Source organism: Ooceraea biroi, chromosome 8 (genome assembly GCF_003672135.1).
Source record: "Ooceraea biroi isolate clonal line C1 chromosome 8, Obir_v5.4, whole genome shotgun sequence".
NCBI lineage: Eukaryota > Metazoa > Arthropoda > Insecta > Hymenoptera > Formicidae > Ooceraea > Ooceraea biroi.
Genome location: NC_039513.1, coordinates 8,343,986 through 8,364,247, shown reverse-complemented (window position 1 = coordinate 8,364,247; position 20,262 = coordinate 8,343,986). Strand labels below are relative to the sequence as shown.

Genomic DNA, 20,262 nt, shown 5'->3' with positions numbered 1-20,262 from the left:
TACGCTTAACAGCTTTTCCCACGATTGTACGCGGTCTCGTCGGAACGCGTCTTGCCGAGCGTCTCTCCGCGCGTTACTGACGTAATAATACGTGTGGCTAACCGCTTGATACCATCTTGATATTCTCCAGGAACGGCGGATTCCCATATGAACCGTCGACGCGTGCATCGATCGTGTACCGTTGCGGCGTGCCGCGTTAGCGCGTACGATCAAAAGGCGGGGCGGTGCGAGCAATTAACGACAATAAACGCGCGGGATAACGGACACCGACACCGCGACGCGGCCTTACGGTATACGAGCCGTCCAGGTCCGCCTCGTCGCGAGCTGGAAACCTGCGAGAGGGATGCGCCCGCTCGCAGGAATCTCTCTTTTCCGGCACGACCATATAATCGTGACGAAGGCGCGCATAATGGCGCAATGCCCGCACCGCGATCGAGCTGCACACGTGTATTCCTCGCGCGAGTCGTGTAAAGCCCCGCTTTCGCCGAGAGCGCGTTGCGTTGCGCGCTTGTATCGCGTAAACGCGCGTAAACGCCTCGCCTGCGTTTCGAGCGCGGCGGAGCGCGGCGCACTACGGACACGTTGACATTCGTGTCACGGCCAGCCACGGCACTCGAGGAGATTATCCGAGCTCGACGATGGGAGTGCGAGAGTGCACCTCCTATAAAAATTTAACTTATCGTCTTATTACAAGTGAATCAGAATTCTTTTTTATGTTACTTTGACGAGAACTGATTTCGCAATTGTACTATCATATCATTTCGCATTTTTTACTTCGACTTTTTGTGTTTCCTCGGATGCGGGGAGATTTTTCCACAGAAACAATCTTCCGCTTGGGAGGAAAAATCCTCCGTCAACGAGCTGATTACGCGAATCGCGGTTTGTAGCTCGTCGCGGACAGCATTTTCACAGGCAGCAGATCGCAGCGGGTGATAATCGTAGCCGCGACAGTTGGCCCGTGGAAAATGCGGACTTGGCTTGGCCGGGATAATAAACCCGACGGGTGCCAGATGTGACGCGAGATACGCGGGTAATCTCCGGTCGACTCGCGGCAGAACGCGCGAGGAGAGAATTATGTAAATTACTAAATCTGAATTAAATATAGACGTGTCATACCTTCTCAGCACGATTAAAAGTTTACACGTCCGCTAGAATTTCACGTGGATTATGGATGTCCACGACAGACAAATAAATGATGAAACAAGCATAAATGACGGGAGAAGAAATAATTTACCGGCGAAAAGACTCACCCATTTTGGAATGCGTCAGCGTGTAAGCCCTCAATGGCTTCGCCAGCAGGAAAGCGGGCACTCCGGCGCGCACCAGGGCGCCGACTCTCCTGTACACTCTGGCATTTCCGGTACCACTGTTGTTGGAGACCACCGAGAACCAGCCTGCAACGTAAGATGCACAGATGAGATGCGGTCGGACGAGGCGGGTAGTTAAATAGGAGAACTTGTACACGCATCCGTTAATACAACATTTAAAAAATCAGCTTCCTGTGTACGCCGACGTCTCGCATCTGTTTCGCACAAATTAACCATTCGTACCGTGGTGTTCTCCAAACCCGACTTCCTCACTTCGCATTTTCCATAGAAGAACACCGTTCTACTCGTAAAGCGCAGTGGCCGTGTTTCATTGATGCAGGATTCATTCGGGATTTCGCTTTCCAGCATCAGAACGCGGCGAGGCGCGACGCGACACGCGCGCGGTCGCTCGCGTGCAGCGTCATTCCGCGTCGCGGCTGCTTTCGTCCGCGGCGCGTTCGTTAACGCTCCTCGCCAGGCTTCGTTCCCCGTGGAACGTGACAAACGTTACCGTTGCTGCACGCTCCGCGGAAACTCGTTCCAGTTTGAGGCGCGCGCTTTCGCACAGCAGAAAAACCGGCCGCGCCGAGCGGCCGACTAGTTTCATAAAATCCGCGTCCGAGAGTGCGCGCACTCACGCCATTAAAACGCCGCGGAGTCGGCTAATAATCCCTTGCGAAATCATAATGTCAATTCGACCCACTTTGTTAATACGAGCGGGTGTGCACGCGCCCGCTCTCGGAATGAACATCGACGTTTACGGCCTGGGCTTAACGAGAGCCTAAGATCCAGTTTCATAAAGGCAATTTAAGTCGCCGTATAACGCTGATCGAGTTATGCCGCGCCCCGACTGCAATTTTCGTTAAACCTGCAACCGTTACGCGCGCCTAAGGCTACCCGCGCGATTCCGCCTTCCTGATCCTCATCGAGCGCGCGATTTAGACCTCGTTAGGCTCGACGCATCTCAACAACGTGAGATGCGCTGATGAATTGATCAATTTGTTCATTTTTTATTTTTCATTTGCAGACGGGCTTTGTCAGTTTCTTTGTCGTTGCGTGAATTAATTGTACGTATTATTGCACGATTGCGCTTAACTGAATATCAAAGCCACTTGGATCGGGAGGAAGAAAATTGAACCCGCGGGGATCCTCGGCGTCACGCGAGCTCGCCGATTAAATCGATAATACGTCGTCGATTTGCGCGCGGCGCAGGAGTGATCGTGCGGAAATTTATAGCCGAATATAACCGTATATTCTCTCTCTCTCTCTCTCTCTCTCATTCCCTCTCTGTCTCTTCCGATCGCGCCGCGGCGCGAAATTCACAATACGAGCATATAAATCGTCGAATCGTTTCGCAAGCGATTTATACATCGCGTACCCGCCGTTTCGAATTGATTTACGGCGGGCCTGTTGCACGAATCCCCGTGGACGATCCCTTCGTGAACCTTCCGCGAAACATCCTTTCCGCGAACGGATATTACGAATGTTTTATCGGCCATCGGCACGTCCGGACGTTTACAGGCAATTTCGGATTTAATCGTTAATCGGCCTTCGCGCGAGCTGCGCGCGATAGCCAGATTAAATTGTAATGTCCATTCAGCGGACGGAGAGATAAACGCGTGAGTTAACGACCGCGCGATAAATCCGCTCGACCTAATTAGGATCCTCCCTTTTTCACCTCGCGTCCTGTCGCCGGGACAAATTTGCGGAGTGGCGGCATCAAACGCAATTACGCTCGCTCGTCGCGCGAGTCGTCGCCGTAAAACCTTCCGCGCGCGTCTTTCTCTGATCCGTAACAATCGTCGGGTGAAAGCAAAGTATATCGCAACGAGATGTTATAGATGAGAACAGTTTCAATAGAGGCAAGTTTCAATTAATCGAACGTGACCGGTTACGAATGAGGAGAAAGTCGCAATCCGCAACAACGCGGCCACCAATAACGCTCGTTAGCGCGGACGTTTCTATCACTATCAGGCCGCGATCATATCGAGTGCGCGCATTATCATGGAATCAAGTATCCCGATCGATCGCCGATCCGATCGTTCGCGTAGCCGTCCTCACACCTCGTCATTACATGCGATTTACGAGCACCGGGCGAGCGTTTTCGCGAGTTCGCCGCCGGACGACAAACAGTAAAAAACACACGCGACTTCCCGGCGACTTCCGTGAGCCGCACTTCGCGATACCGATCGCAATCGCGGAAATTGTCTCGCGGATGTACCGCCTACGTCCACCACGCGCGAGGAAATCGATTACGCGGCCGGCCGTCGATTACGACTTTTACGCGGATCGCGTCATTCATTAGCGACCGGCAGCTCGCTGAAATCGATCTTGCCCTCGATTTCGCTTCCAACACATCCTGCCGCCTTGAATGCCTATTTACCAACGCCGCATTAGCTTCAGAAACCGGTAGTAATCCGCGCGAGCGACCTAATCGCGAGCGGGACAAATTGTTATCTTGCTGATATCGTTCTGCCGATACTCTGCCGCTGCCCGGAAAACGTTCTTTTCCTCCTCACTTCCGCCTCGGATCGATTTCTCTCTTCGTTCCGTTGATCGCTTCCATAGTCAGCAATCGTCGCCGTGTGAGTGTATATACCGATAAATAAAGAAATATATTAGGAGTGTGATTTAGTTTTGAGGGTTTTGCAACAGATGGCTGTAGTGTCAGTTTGTTCCAATAGCTGTTTCCGATAACTGTTGTTTCTTACAGTCTTGACATTATCCATCACATTTAGTAGCATTATAGCAGTAGATGCAATAACAGTCGTGTTTATATCATCGTAAAAATGCAACTTCCGAAACAGCATTTTCGACATGCGTTGCTTTTGTTTTTTAATCAAAACAAAACTGCGGCTGACGGTTATAGAATTCTTGTGGAAACTTGTGGTGATTCTGCCCCATCAATTAAGACGTGTGAATACTGGTTTAGACGCTTTAAAAGTGGTCATACTGATGTGAAGGACAAAGAACGCTCGGGACAACCAAGAAAGCTTGAAAATGCAGATTTGCAAGCATTATTGGACGAAAATCCAACACGATCCACTTCAGAACTTGCCAGAGCATTAAATGTTGATCGTACAACAGTTACCAAACATTTACATGAAATGGGAAAAATTCAGAAAGAAGGGAAACGGGTTCGACATCAATTATCGGAAAGTGCCATTTGAACATTTGCATTTCGTTGATCGCCAGGCAAAAAAAGAAGAGTCTTTTGTCTCGGATTGTTACTGGGGATGAAAAGTGGATCTATTTTGATAATCCGAAACGCAGAAAATCATGGGTGGATCCAGGCGAACCATCAACATCCACTCCGAGACGCAATATTGACGGTTGAAAAGTAATGCTCTGTATTTGGTGGGATAGTGTACTATGAGCTGTTAAATCCGCATGAGACTGTCACGGCTGATCGTTATCGACACCAATTGTACAAGTTGAAGCAAGCATTGGACCAAAACCGACCAGCAATTGCGAGTAAACGACGGAAAGTGATTCTTCTTCGTGACAACGCTCGACCTCACGTTGCGTTATCAGTGAAAGAAACACTATTAGAGCTCGAATGGCAAGTCTTCTCCGGACATTGCTCCATGCGATCATTATTTGTTCCGGTGGATGCAACACGCTTTAGAGGATACACACTTTGATAATTTGGAAGAAGTGCGAAAATTCGTCGACGAATGGATCAACTGAAAAGAAGAGTGATTTTATCGTGGTGGAATCCATCTCTTGCCAGAGCATTAAATGTTGATCGTACAACAGTTACCAAACATTTACATGAAATGGAAAAACTTCAGAAAGAAGGGAAATGGGTTCGACATCAATTATCGGAAAGTGCCATTTGAACATTTGCATTTCGTTGATCGCCAGGCAAAAAAAGAAGAGTCTTTTGTCTCGGATTGTTACTGGGGATGAAAAGTGGATCTATTTTGATAATCCGAAACGCAGAAAATCATGGGTGGATCCAGGCGAACCATCAACATCCACTCCGAGACGCAATATTGACGGTTGAAAAGTAATGCTCTGTATTTGGTGGGATAGTGTACTATGAGCTGTTAAATCCGCATGAGACTGTCACGGCTGATCGTTATCGACACCAATTGTACAAGTTGAAGCAAGCATTGGACCAAAACCGACCACCAATTGCGAGTAAACGACGGAAAGTGATTCTTCTTCGTGACAACGCTCAACCTGACGTTGCGTTATCAGTGAAAGAAACACTATTAGAGCTTGAATGGCAAGTCTTCTCCGGACATTGCTCCATGCGATTATTATTTGTTCCGGTGGATGCAACACGCTTTAGAGGATACACACTTTGATAATTTGGAAGAAGTGCGAAAATTCGTCGACGAATGGATCAACTGAAAAGAAGAGTGATTTTATCGTGGTGGAATCGATCTCTTGCCAGAAAGATGGGAAAAAGTTATAGAAAACGAAGGAAAATATTTTGATTAAGGTATTCATTCATTATCATATTTAAATACATGCGTTTTTGAGCAAAAAAAACCCTCAAAACTAAATCGCACTCATAATAATAAAATCGCTCGTCGGCAAAGGAGACTCGAGAAGTCATCATGCCCGTTACGTTGTTTACGGGATATGGCACAAGTGGCCAGCCTTGGAAACTTCATGGTTCGGTACGAACCGTTACTCAAACATCACACGGTACGCGTCCAAATGTCGAATCGGCCGTCAGACCTACGGGTGTAATCCGGTGTAATCATGAAAGCACAGTTCTGTGTCTCAATCGCTCGCCTTCCGTGCCGAAGCGGCCCCGACGACTCAATCAACATGACAAAGGCTTTGTTTCTATTCTATCTCACCGATGCCACTTTTGTGGTTTACGTAACAACTAATCAGCAAGGAAGAAACGTCCAAGGATGTCAGGATCGTACGAAGAGACCGACACACGCCCACATGGGGCCTTGGTGGCCAATAAAAATGTTAATTTGCTGGAAACGAGACATTGACATTGGCGATACCAGTCAGAATCGATTAATCACGTGTGTGAATCGTGCGATAAACGCGTTTTGCGGATTAATTCGGTTAAATATTCATCATTCGTGTATCCGATGACTGAGGAGGACATGTAAAAAATTCCGTGTATCCATCTCCAGCGAGATTATCGGGCAATCAATCTTTTCAACGGCGCACGACACTGGTCCATCTAGTTTCGTTACGTAACCCGGCGCGCGTAGTCGTATGCTAATCGCTCGAGAGAAGAAAAAAAGAGCGGACTGGCCGATACGTATCGACGCTTGTTAAAGCGGTGGGATTGGCATTGCCAAATCGGGTGTACGTAGCGAGCCAGATTATTCGGATCGCTCTCGTTACACGTTCGGAGGTCAGGGCGAGCACGAAGTAAGAGTGAATTCCATCGGCGAACTTTCACGTTGCGTAATCGCCGCCCGCACGCAGCCACGTGTACGCGGATGCGCGGCGGTGCACGCTCAGCTCACGCATAGAAATTGATGAAACTTTGTCTGGGAACGCGTAACTCCTCGCGGAAGACTGTCTTGCAAATTTTCTTCATCTTCGAAAAGTCATGCGTATTCATCAATCTTGCCGCGTGATCGTTGCTTCCCGATCGCGAGAGAGATTCGGGAGAGACGATCGATGCCGTAGCGAGCTAACACGAGAGAGTATCATCGCGGAATATTGTCACGCAATTAACATTTCGTTGAGTCCGCTCGTCTCCCGGCATTACGTCACGGCCGTTAGCTCTTAAGGGGGGAGCATGCTTTAGAACGTTGAAAATAAGGTATAAGTTTACGAATTTTTTTGGAGAAACTATACAGCGGATCATTATAAAACTTTGATGCATTTATTAGTACATGTTTAAAGATAAAAAAATTATTTCGCTGTGACCTCGAGAGACTGTCGAAAACAATTTTGAAAAGTCACAAGTTTGTCTTGTTCCGGTCAATTTTGTTTTTAATTTCTATGCAAAGTAAGAAGCGACGTGTTTGTTTAATAAGGTCTCTTAATTGTGCTGCAAAAATGACGAGTCCTGGAGTCGAGAGGCCGGCGTCCGCCCCTGCCTCATTGTCCTGCGGCCGGGCACGGCCATTAAGGGGGGAGCCTGCTTTAGAACGTTGAAAATAAGGTATATTTTACGAATTGTTTTTGGAGAAACTATACAGCGGATCATTATAAAACTTTGATGCATTTATTAGTACATGTTTAAAGATAAAAAAAATTATTTTTTTATTTGAATATATCGCCTGTAGAGGTCGTCCTGGAGGCATCTTAGTGCAGCCGGCATTGTAAATTGGTGAGCATTCTCCTGCCTCCAAATTTCATCCAAACTGAAAAATTGAAATATTTTCTTGTTATTTATGAATTCCCATCGTCGATGAACCTTTAATATTCATAAAAACATTAAGCTAAACAATTATTTTTGCATGAAAAAGTTCAAAACCTTTGCCTAAAAATCGTGCTTTTGTGTTCTAAGCTCCACCATTTTGGCACTTTTCCAACTTTTTTCTTCTCTCTTTGGTTCATCGACGATGGGAATTCATAAATAACGAGAAGATATTTCAATTTTTCAGTTTGGATGAAATTTGGAGGCAGGAGAATGCTCGCCAATTTACAATGCCGGCTGCACTAAGATGCCTCCAGGACGACCTCTACAGGCGATATATTCAAATAAAAAAATAATTTTTTTTATCTTTAAACATGTACTAACAAATGCATCAAAGTTTTATAATGATCCGCTGTATAGTTTCTCCAAAAACAATTCGTAAAATATACCTTATTTTCAGCGTTCTAAAGCAGGCTCCCCCCTTAAGATTTCATAATGAGCGGCACGGCCACTCGGCGTGCGCTCCCTGATTTCCAACGCTCGGCGAGCGACGATTCGTTTAGAGACCTGCCGAGAGAGACTCGACTCGTCGAGTTATTTCGCTACCGGTGCTACTCGGTGCATGAAATTATCCGTCTGCCAGCGAGGATACCCGTTCACGTGGCCGCGTCCGATCTGCCAACGGTGAACCAGCTACATTGTCGGCAAACTGGAGCAGATCTCTGATTAAGTAATGACAGGCCGCGTCCGCCACCGTTATTCGTTCTTTGCCCCGGCAAGATGTCTCGGTGCTTATCGGATGCAAGATATTCCTGCTGGATTGCTAGTCGATGGACCGCGGTCGATCGCGCATCTCCGAGCATCCGTCGCGCGTCCACGAGCACGCGTATACCCCGTAAATCGCACTGACCCACAAAACACCTAATTGAAGCGAATTAAGGACAGCTCCGCGTCGTGGAAGAGGCGCGTTGTGTTTAAATAAATCAGTTAAATTCGCGCTTGCTCGGCCAACCGGGATTTACCGTTGTCCAGATAATCTCCGCGACGTCCTGTCCTCGTGCGGCCGCGCTCCGGATCAAGGATGTTCTCCGCCGCGTATCCTCGTGATGCGAGCGTATCACCCCGCGGAATCGGCCGCCGTGGAATTTCGCTCTCGACGTCGGGCACGCGGACGGATACCCGCCCCCCTCGATCTATATTCCATCGCGACTGACACCTTCAATTTGCCGCGTTCCTGGCCGCGAGTGACGTGCAAAACGGCGGACAGGCTGGACGGGGCCAGCCGGGGTACCGGAGGGGGCGGGTCCCGGCGTTCCTTTTCCAGCTGGTCGCTCGCTCGCTCGCTCGTTCGCCGCGGCCGATCTTCCGCGGACATGATGAGGTATAAATGGTACGTGTCAACGTGCCAACACGGAGAGACGGCCGGGCCCGATCCCTGACCACCGTTCAACGTACAATTGCATAAGGCAGGCCCCGTTGCCCACTCGCGTCCCGCTCCCCGACGCTACGTGAGGCCGTGCGTGAGGAGATTCATGCCCTTATGCCATCGCCAATTTCGCATGCAAATGTCCGCCCGCGTAGCACGAAGATCACAATAAATAACGATCAACCGGCAAATTACCGGCTCGCTGCGATTTTTTTCCTTTTATGCAATGTAACAACGCCCCCCCCCCCTCCTCCTCCCGTGGTCCAGCTTCCCTCCAGCTTCTCCCTTGATCGCTGCATCATTGCCCGTTTTTCTCCGGCATGCGTTATGCGCGTGTATGTGGCTCGTTACGCGCGCACATACGCGCGTGATGCTTTAGTGTGACGTACATCTCGTAAATCTGTTGAAGTACGAGTGATCGAGATTTGTGATAAATTGAAATTTTATTGTCGCTCTCTTTAGATCGTAGACATGTTTGTTCACGAAAGTCAAAGGCCAAATCTCGCAAAATTGCCGCACGCGATACACAGGACAGGACGAGACGTATAAGTCACATACAAGTGTGATTCTCTTCTGTAAAAAAAAACAGGACGGTTGGTACGGTGGTAAAATATTTTAATAGCACTTTCCTTCCTGAGCGCTACATAACGCAGGATTATTCTCACGCCGTGGCGCGCGGCTCGCGAATTCTCGCGCGCACCTCTTCGTAAAATATCGTCTGTATCTTCGCTTTCACTTTCATTTTCCTCACCAGCGGCATGCCGTTCAGCTGACGATGAAGCGACATCAGGAAGTGATAGTCCTCGTCCAGGTACACGCCTCGGGAGCGCACGTTTTCACCGCTCGCCTCGGCAGCGTCCTTCACCGTCGCGAGCTCGCCTTGCGAGGTCCTCGCGACGAAGATCGGCAATTTATCAGCAACGGACCGATCGTTATCGGACTTGGGCGAGTAACTGTCCGGCCGGTGAAAAAGAGAAAAAGCCGCACTTTGACCGTGTCGAACCCTATGACCGAAGCTCGTCCCCATTTTCTCCCTCTCTACGTCCTTCATGGGGGTTTCGCGCCGCGAGATTCGAGGTGCCTCGAATCGATGATGAACGGCCCGCCTGATTGGCGGGTAACCACTCTCGATCGGCATCGACGGCTCTTCAATTGCACCTTGTACGACATTCGCGCTCCTTGAAACGTCACACTGAATTTCTGCGCGGTCACTCCTTGTCTCCAGCTTTCCCTCGATGCACGAGCTTCTCGTGCTTCTTACAGCTGCCATGAAAGTTTCTCTCTCCCCTGTTTCCAAAGGACACGGGGATACAACGCGATTCGTACTCTCGAAAAATTCTCGGTGACTCTCACCCTCGTTTTTGCTCTTGTCGAATTCCGCCAGATATGAAGAAGAAGAATCTTCGTTCGTCCGGTCCTCAAAGCTCTCGGGGGTGTGCAGGAACTCTAAAACCTTCTCGCTCCTCGAGTCCAGATCGGTGATTACCCAATCGGTCCCGATGTTCTTCTCGAGGCTGGCATCAGCCTGTCCCGTTTCGCTCGAGCCGAACTGTCTGAGAGCCGAGATCTGCCCGGCGATCTCCGACGCGCTCAAAAGGGTCCTCGGACTGCCGATCACTCCGCTGTCGCGAACCTGACGTCGGAATGCACGTAGCGCCTTTCTTCTTGATGGGCGACAACGTGTCCATGTACGCGTCCAACTGTGATCTCCGTTTTCTCCTAAATCGTTTGTCTCTGTCGATAGCGATCGACTTCGTGCGGCCGCCCGCCGCGGCCAAAGATCGAACGCGCCTAGAAAATAATTCCGATTCCTCTGTACCGCTAACGTTTCGCCACATTGACCTCCCTCGGTCACCCCTCGATTGCGTGAGCACGAAATCGGACAGAGAATTTCGAAGCGCGGCTCGCCTTCTGCCGGAGTGCGTTCTGCGGCTTCGTCTGGAAGATTTCTCGTTTCTCCTGCACATTTTCTTGGACAATTTGCAGTTACTTCAAATCAAGAAATCGGATCTGGTATTATGCTTGTTGCTTAAAATCCATCTGTTGATAAAAACTTACGTGCTTATCTTGCGAATTTTCGTGAAGGAATAAATTTTCATTCTAACGAGTTACCCATTTCAAATTTTTCTTCGCTTTGTTTGGGATGCCAGACGTTGCTCGAATTTTGCAGTCGATTTTCAATGTCCTCATGTCTTTCTTAAAATCGAGAAAGTAACGAATATTTCCGCGTGATGGAAAACTTGGCAAACATTTACGATATAAAGCGGGAGGATGACAGACGGCAGGTTATCGCATTTAATGACGTAACTTCACGCGGTAACTTCGTTATAAACATGACGCTCGACAACAAGAAAGCGCGAGCAGTTGAATTTTCTTTTTATAAAGCGTGTCGCAACATTGCAATCTTTACGCAATCTCTCGACGTACCGCTTTATTATTTATTGCCTATTATCTCGATATGTAAATTTCTAACAGATACGCATCGCGCTGCTCTCCTCGCCGAGTTTTTCTCAGAGCGGTGCAATGTGCCACTGCGGATCTGATAAACGCATTATACCGCGAGGGAAGCTTCCGCGAAGTGCTTTCCAGCGAGTTCTATGCCGCTGAATACAGGAACTCGAACGGTATTGTAAGAGCGCTTCCTTCTTTCCCAAACCGTGCAACTCGAGTAACTTCTGTCGCGCGAAAGGCTATTCAGATTTCACTGAAATTGTACGTCGCGGCGTATAAAGAACTTTTAAAGACACCACTGAAAACGCGAGACTAATTTCCCGCCTGCAACTAATCACTTGCAACTTATTATTATTTTTTATTATATCCTGATAATAAATCGAAAAGTACTTCGATCATGATAGGATTACGTAAAATCCGAAGAATTCAAATATTTGTGGTACGTTTGCCACTGAGAGAGAAAAATAATCTTCCCTTTCGAAACCTCCCTTCTCACAATTTTTCTCCACGTCGCGACGATGCGAATCGCAACGGAAAGCAACACGAACGTAGGCGTAACATACGATGCGTGACGCGACTCACGCACACGTGATTGCATAACGCGCGATCCGCGTGTACCTGCGTAGCGTAATTATACTCGCATGCGTACGCGCGTATCCCGGCGCGGTGCGGCTTCCTAGTTGACCTATCAACCTCCATGGTAGACGATGCACGCGAGTGAAAGAGGAACGCGCAGAGGAAAAGAGAGATCGAGGAGAGAGCAGAGGAGAGGATAAGGCTCCGTCTCTTTTTCTTCCTTTTTCTTTCACAAGAATCACTCGCAAATGCCTGCGTTTTCGCCTGCCCTTCTAGATGTCGCGGTATCGAGAACTCTCGCTAAGAAAGAGATCCGCAGGATCTCGCAAATCTGGACGGCCGCTCGAGGCGAATCACTGATTAAAAGGATCTATTAGGAGTGTGATTTAGTTTTGAGGATTTTGCAACAGATGGCTGTAGTGTCAGTTTGTTCCAATAGCTGTTTCCGATAACTGTTGTTTCTTACAGTCTTGACATTATCCATGACATTTAGTAGCATTATAGCAGTAGATGCAATAACAGTCGTGTTTATATCATCGTAAAAATGCAACTTCCGAAACAGCATTTTCGACATGCGTTGCTTTTGTTTTTTAATCAAAACAAAACTGCGGCTGACGGTTATAGAATTCTTGTGGAAACTTGTGGTGATTCTGCCCCATCAATTAAGACGTGTGAATACTGGTTTAGACGCTTTAAAAGTGGTCATACTGATGTGAAGGACAAAGAACGCTCGGGACAACCAAGAAAGCTTGAAAATGCAGATTTGCAAGCATTATTGCACGAAAATCCAACAGAATCCACTTCAGAACTTGCCAGAGCATTAAATGTTGATCGTACAACAGTTACCAAACATTTACATGAAATGGGAAACATTCAGAAAGAAGGGAAATGGGTTCGACATCAATTATCGGAAAGTGCCATTTGAACATTTGCATTTCGTTGATCGCCAGGCAAAAAAAGAAGAGTCTTTGTCTCGGATTGTTACTGGGGATGAAAAGTGGATCTATTTTGATAATCCGAAACGCAAAAAATCATGGGTGGATCCAGGCGAACCATCAACATCCACTCCGAGACGCAATATTGACGGTTGAAAAGTAATGCTCTGTATTTGGTGGGATAGTGTACTATGAGCTGTTAAATCCGCATGAGACTGTCACGGCTGATCGTTATCGACACCAAATGTACAAGTTGAAGCAAGCATTGGACCAAAAACGACCACCAATTGCGAGTAAACGACGGAAAGTGATTCTTCTTCGTGACAACGCTCGACCTCACGTTGCGTTATCAGTGAAAGAAACACTATTAGAGCTTGAATGGCAAGTCTTCTCCGGACATTGCTCCATGCGATCATTATTTGTTCCGGTCGATGCAACACGCTTTAGAGGATACGCACTTTCATAATTTGGAAGAAGTGCGAAAATTCGTCGACGAATGGATGAACTGAAAAGAAGAGTGATTTTATCGTGGTGGAATCCATCTCTTGCCAGAGCATTAAATGTTGATCGTACAACAGTTACCAAACATTTACATGAAATGGAAAAACTTCAGAAAGAAGGGAAATGGGTTCGACATCAATTATCGGAAAGTGCCATTTGAACATTTGCATTTCATTGATCGCCAGGCAAAAAAAGAAGAGTCTTTTGTCTCGGATCGTTACTGGGGATGAAAAGTGGATCTATTTTGATAATCCGAAACGCAGAAAATCATGGGTGGATCCAGGCGAACCATCAACATTCTCCACTCCGAGACGCAATATTCACGGTTGAAAAGTAATGCTCTGTATTTGGTGGGATAGTGTACTATGAGCTGTTAAATCCGCATGAGACTGTCACGGCTGATCGTTATCGACACCAATTGTACAAGTTGAAGCAAGCATTGGACGAAAAACGACCAGCAATTGCGAGTAAACGACGGAAAGTGATTCTTCTTCGTGACAACGCTCGACCTCACGTTGCGTTATCAGTGAAACAAACACTATTAGAGCTCGAATGGCAAGTCTTCTCCGGACATTGCTCCATGCGATTATTATTTGTTCCGGTGGATGCAACACGCTTTAGAGGATACACACTTTGATAATTTGGAAGAAGTGCGAAAATTCGTCGACGAATGGATGAACTGAAAAGAAGAGTGATTTTATCGTGGTGGAATCCATCTCTTGCCAGAAAGATGGGAAAAAGTTATAGAAAACGAAGGAAAATATTTTGATTAAGGTATTCATTCATTATCATATTTAAATACATGCGTTTTTGAGCAAAAAAACCCTCAAACCTAAATCACACCCCTAATAGAATATCCGCGGCGTCGCGATTGACAAATGATCGAGTCGATTACTACCGTACGTCCTCGAAGAATTGGCCGTGTCTCGGACGTGCCAGATTACGAAGGTCGGGAGCGATGATTCGAAGCCATTCCACTCAAGGAGCGCCCGTTCAATGAAAACGCGAAGTACATTGAAACCGCGGATTGTCTTGTTCAACGCTAACCGCCGCTGATCGATGTATTACAACCGGTACCTTGAACGTACGTAACAATGTTCTGCAGACGATGAAGAGTGGGATGAATCTTCTATTTCAACAGATAGCTTGAGGAAAGATTGTCGTAAACATCTTTGTTTTTATTTATTTCGTAATTTTTATCAAAGTTTTATTCGTGGAATGCATTAGTTGATATTTCATAAAATCTGGAATTATTTTTTGGAATCTTTTAAAATGTTCATGTGGAAATGTCCAATATTATACAGGTGCGATTAATGTATTTTTGTCCTTTTTTTTTGTTGAACAATCAAGTCTCATTATTTTCACTAACGATTCTGTCGACTCGGATGTTAATAGGTCGAAGAAACGCAATGAATCGTTACGACTTCCGGCGTTAGATTGTCGGAAGTTGTAGGAAGAATCTATTACCGGCGTTGCCGGCGCACAAAAGACAGGTTTAGACAGGTTTTAAACGACTCTGTCTTACAACTGTGTCGGTAGAAATCGATAACGATAAGGAACCGGCTAACGATCGAAAGGCAATTTGTTTCGCATTACGTCGCGCGCAATTTGTTCTCTTCTGCAAATATTTATGCTCGGAAATTTACGATGTGAAATTTCCCCGCGCGTTACGCAACGTTGATTTTACCGCGTGAAACATACCGTATGGAACAACACTTGTTAGAATTAACATATAATTGCAATCTAAACAGCAACCAGAAACCGACTACTTCTCTCGAACGTTTGAACAGTACAGAGTCGCGAGATTAGCACGTGATAATACCAGACGATTACGAAATTAGCGTCCAAATTTTTGCTTCACCCCATCGTCGAGCGTAAGCATCGGGTATCGATGGTTTTAAGCACCCCCAAGCCTGACGCTCACATAATCGTGCGAAATTCGTGACGCTCGACCGCTCGGCGCGACCTTGACGGGATCCTCGCGATGTCGGGTCGTCGACCTTCGCATCCCACGCTCGCGTCCGTGCAAGAGAGTGAGTCGTCTGGACCATCCATCAGTCCTCTCTCTCTTTCTCTTCCTCTCACCTCTCCCCCACTCCTTTCTCTTTATCTCTCGCTCCTTCATCGAACTCGATAAACGCAGAATTACGTGTGGTGACGGAGATGCGAGCAATATCTCGACTTTCCATCGAGAATCACGCGATCCAGATACTCTTCGCGGCAGTCAGCATCACGACATGCGCTTTCACGATATTCATGACCCGCAAGAAGCAAAGTATCAGCCGCAAAAATGACGGGAGGCCGGCTGTCCGCCTCGCTTGTCTCGGCACCGATGATCGAGCGCGGTTACGCAACGCTACAATACTTTCGAGGAGGCGAGCCAGCAAGATTGAGAGCTAAATGCTTTCTCTCCTTTCCAACCGCGGGATTACGACCTTGTCCCGGCTCTCGCGTCCCGGAGTCACTCTCGATTTCTTCCGGACAGGCTGGCCGCGGCCGACACTGTCTACTGACTAATCTGGTGCGCCTTTTCTCTCCGCTCTCTCGGTCGCATCGTTTTCCGGAGGCTCTCTCTTGTAGAGATGTCGGACGTTCCTCGCCATTACATAGATAAGATGTGTAGATATTTATATAATTATCTAATTTAATATTTTTTAATTAAATTAATATTGTAAAATCTGGAAAGATAGTCGAGACTGACAGGTCGTATAGAGGATCGGAATGAAAACAAGTTGATCACAACAGTAGGAGTATTGGCCGTACAGCCTAAGACCTAGGCGTGTGAACCAGGGATCTCGGAGAGTTCGAGTTCAAATCTAAGGCAGTCTCCTAGTTATTTTTCGCCTCTTACAATTCAGAAGTGGGATAAAATCCGCTACCCCTCGAAGACAGTTGAGATTCATCCGCTACCCCTCGGAGAGGAGGGAGTTGAGAAGCAGCTGGCCGGTAGTGAAGCCTGAACATGGAGGTCGGGACGGACTCAGAGGAGTGAACCAACATGGAGATTGGGAAGGACTCAGAGGAGTGAACCAACATGGAGGTTGGGAGGGACTCAGAAGAGTGAATCAAAAATGGATGTTGGGAGGGACTCAGAAGAGTGAACCAAAAATGGAGGTTGGGAGGGACTCAAGTGGAGTGAACCGACGATTTGGAGACATTCGGGGACGAATGTAATGTCAGGCTGGCCGAGCTGTAAGATCTGAAAAGATAGTCGAGACTGACAGGTCGTATAGAGGATCAGAATGAAAACAAGTTGGTCACAACAGTAGGAGTATTGGCCGTACAGCCTAAGACCTAGGCGTGTGAACCAGGGATCTCGGAGAGTTCGAGTTCAAATCTAAGGCAGTCTCCTAGTTATTTTTCGCCTCTTACAATTCAGAAGTGGGATAAAATCCGCTACCCCTCGAAGACAGTTGAGATTCATCCGCTACCCCTCGGAGAGGAGGGAGTTGAGAAGCAGCTGGCCGGTAGTGAAGCCTGAACATGGAGGTCGGGACGGACTCAGAGGAGTGAACCAACATGGAGGTTGGGAGGGACTCAGAAGAGTGAACCAAAAATGGATGTTGGGAGGGACTCAGAAGAGTGAACCAAAAATGGAGGTTGGGAGGGACTCAAGTGGAGTGAACCGACGATTTGGAGACATTCGGGGACGAATGTAATGTCAGGCTGGCCGAGCTGTAAGATCTGGAAAGATAGTCGAGACTGACAGGTCGTATAGAGGATCGGAATGAAAACAAGTTGATCACAACAGTAGGAGTATTGGCCGTACAACCTAAGACCTAGGCGTGTGAACCAGGGATCCCGGAGAGTTCGAGTTCAAATCTAAGGCAGTCTCCTAGTTATTTTTCGCCTCTTACAATTCAGAAGTGGGATAAAATCCGCTACCCCTCGAAGACAGTTGAGATTCATCCGCTACCCCTCGGAGAGGAGGGAGTTGAGAAGCAGCTGGTCGGTAGTGAAGCCTGAACATGGAGGTCGGGACGGACTCAGAGGAGTGAACCAACATGGAGATTGGGAAGGACTCAGAGGAGTGAACCAACATGGAGGTTGGGAGGGACTCAGAAGAGTGAACCAAAAATGGATGTTGGGAGGGACTCAGAAGAGTGAACCAAAAATGGAGGTTGGGAGGGACTCAAGTGGAGTGAACCGACGATTTGGAGACATTCGGGGACGAATGTAATGTCAGGCTGGCCGAGCTGTAAGATCTGGAAAGATAGTCGAGACTGACAGGTTGTATAGAGGATCGGAATGAAAACAAATTGATCACAACAGTAGGAGTATTGGCCATACAGCGTAAGACCTAGGTGTGTGAACCAGGGATCCCGGAGAGTTCGAGTTCAAATCTAAGGCAGTCTCCTAGTTATTTTTCGCCTCTTACAATATAAAGTGAGCAAAAAAGTGCTTGATTTAACGAGATGACTTCGCTGCCAAGTTGAAAGTTACACTTCTGACAACGATACGCGTCATTCTATTGCATGTCTATAAAACTTAATGATTTCGCCTTATTAATTTCTGCTATTATATTATATTATTAACTCCTGACAAATCTCAAAAATATACAAATCATAATCTGAATCTTTAAAATCATAGCCTGATACGGGCTTCAGGAATCCGCAGCCGACTTGCGGCCGTCGCGTGCAACTGCACTTTGGCCGTTTTGCGTTTCACCGCGAAACGAAGGCGGCTAATAGAATGGCTGGCATACCTACGAGTATTGTTAGCGCCCGGCCGTCGCACTCTGTTCGCTTTCGAAGGAATGCATCGCGCGTGCGATGCGGCCGATCCGCATTCGCGCGCGGACGCTCGTGCACCGTTCTGACATTGCAACATAATGCGCAGTGTGCATATCCCTCAGGGATCCTCGTGACCGGTTTGCCGGAAAGAATCGCAACTCTGTATATTTCCCTTATTACCTGTAGCGCAGCGTGACCTTGCGATCTCGTAATATCAGGAATCGAGCGCTAGCCAAGCGAAAAGCATTAGAGCTCTCCGCAACGTGGATCTCCGCGGCAATTATATAGAGTGTTTCGAAAGTGCTGTTAATTCCACGACTGGTCGGCCTGCTTCTTATGGGTATTCCACTTCTGAGTCAAATCCGCTGGTGTGCTGATCGAGCGTGCATAGTGAGGTAACACGAAGATTCATGTGACACGCGAGCACCTTCAGAGATAAACTTGATTAAAAAGAAATATTTACATAATGACGATGGCTCTCCGCGGGACAGCTTCTCTATTCAATTTTCAATTATATTATACATCCACACAGCCGTGACTGACTATGAGACAGGACGTTATGCGTTGAGAAGCGCGTGTGCGATGAATTACGAGGAAAAGGAGCGACCGTTTTCCAGAGGCCATTACACCGTATTATTACACCATTACATTCTGCGCATTACAATCCGCGAGGAAGCTGCAGGTTGCGCGCATCTTCCACCCTGCGCCCATCCGCCGTCGATTCGTCGGGGAACCCGCGCGTATGAACGTCAGAACGTATTACGCTTACGTCCGGCAACCGCTGTCATCCATTACGCGGACACCGGTCATCAATAACGACCCCCATGCTCTCTCGCGGCGCTAGACGGACGCAGCAATAGCTTCCCATCGACGTGCAAAATCGCGAGAGATCGGCGTCTCCGCTCGCCGAATCGCCGCGCGGAACCGCCGCGTGTACACGGGGCCGCGGGGACCCCCCGCGAGACGGGGTTAAACGCGCCGTTTAACCCGCGCGGTGGGTTTTCAGGATGGACTCCCCGTCCGGCTCCTCTCCACTTGGCAGACTCCGCTCGGCGTTCAAGACGAATCTGCGCGGTTTGCCGCTCGCGCAGAGAAAAAACGAGCGCATCGCCGCGCGTTTTCCGAAGCTTAATTATCTCGCGCGGCCTGGCGCGCGATTCGATCGACGCTCGCAGCTAAATCGGGGAGATCCATCATGACGCAGCGCGTAGATAAATCTTTCCTCGCGTTTGGAGGAGATTAAGCGTCGCAATTTGCGAAATTGTGAGAAAAATCCATTTTCAATTAAACGAAACGGCAAAATCATCCCGTGATTCTCTCAAGATGCGCGGGAATAATTGCGCGCGACGGAGTCATCGTGTCCCCGAGCGGAACTTCTCACTTTCGACGAGGTGGACGTTCTACGGTGCCGCTTGCAGCAGTAATAATTCCACGTGGGACACGCGGACGGATTTTTTCCACCGCGCACGGGCGGATCCTTCCGGGATGATGGCCAGCAAGTGAACCGTGTAAATCCGCTTTTATGTATTGCGCACGAGTGAGGCGTATCATCAGCGCCTGCTTGGCGCGGACGGGCGGAGATGGTCTAACATTACCTCGCGTGGCCATAATACTGGAAGCGAGTTCGCGCCGGCGAAACCGGAAACGATTAGTCAGATTACGTGATCGGAGGCACCGTTGGCCGCGCGCTGGTGCACCGGACCCGCTGGCCGCTCGCCGATCCGCGCTATGTGTATGTGTGTGTGTGTCTGGACGCGATCGCGTACACATGCACAGAGTGCCCAGCTTGGTCCGGTCGATCTTACTACCGGTAATCGCCCCGCGTATACGCGCATGAGCCTTTATACACGGGTGCACACACAGCCACGGCCGGTCCCGCTTCCGTCCGCGCTGGAAGCAGCGGTGGTGGACTCGTTTGATCGCATTAAGTCGGCATTACTGCCGCTCATCTCGTATCAACGACTCGGGAACGAGCGCAACGCGTTCGTGCCGCGCCGCGCCGCGCCGATCCGCTCGATCTTGATCCTGCCGG

The 20,262-nt window shown here is 48.2% G+C and overlaps 1 protein-coding gene across 1 annotated transcript in view; it reads right to left on the bottom strand.

The window, feature by feature from the left end:
* Positions 1 to 20,262, bottom strand: part of LOC105275698 — a 60,065-nt gene that overhangs the window by 9,694 nt on the left and 30,109 nt on the right. Inside the window, exon 3 of the mRNA XM_011332732.3 lies at positions 1,251 to 1,394. Within this exon, the coding sequence (XP_011331034.1) occupies positions 1,251 to 1,394 (144 nt within the window). The remainder of the gene's footprint in view (positions 1 to 1,250; positions 1,395 to 20,262) is intronic.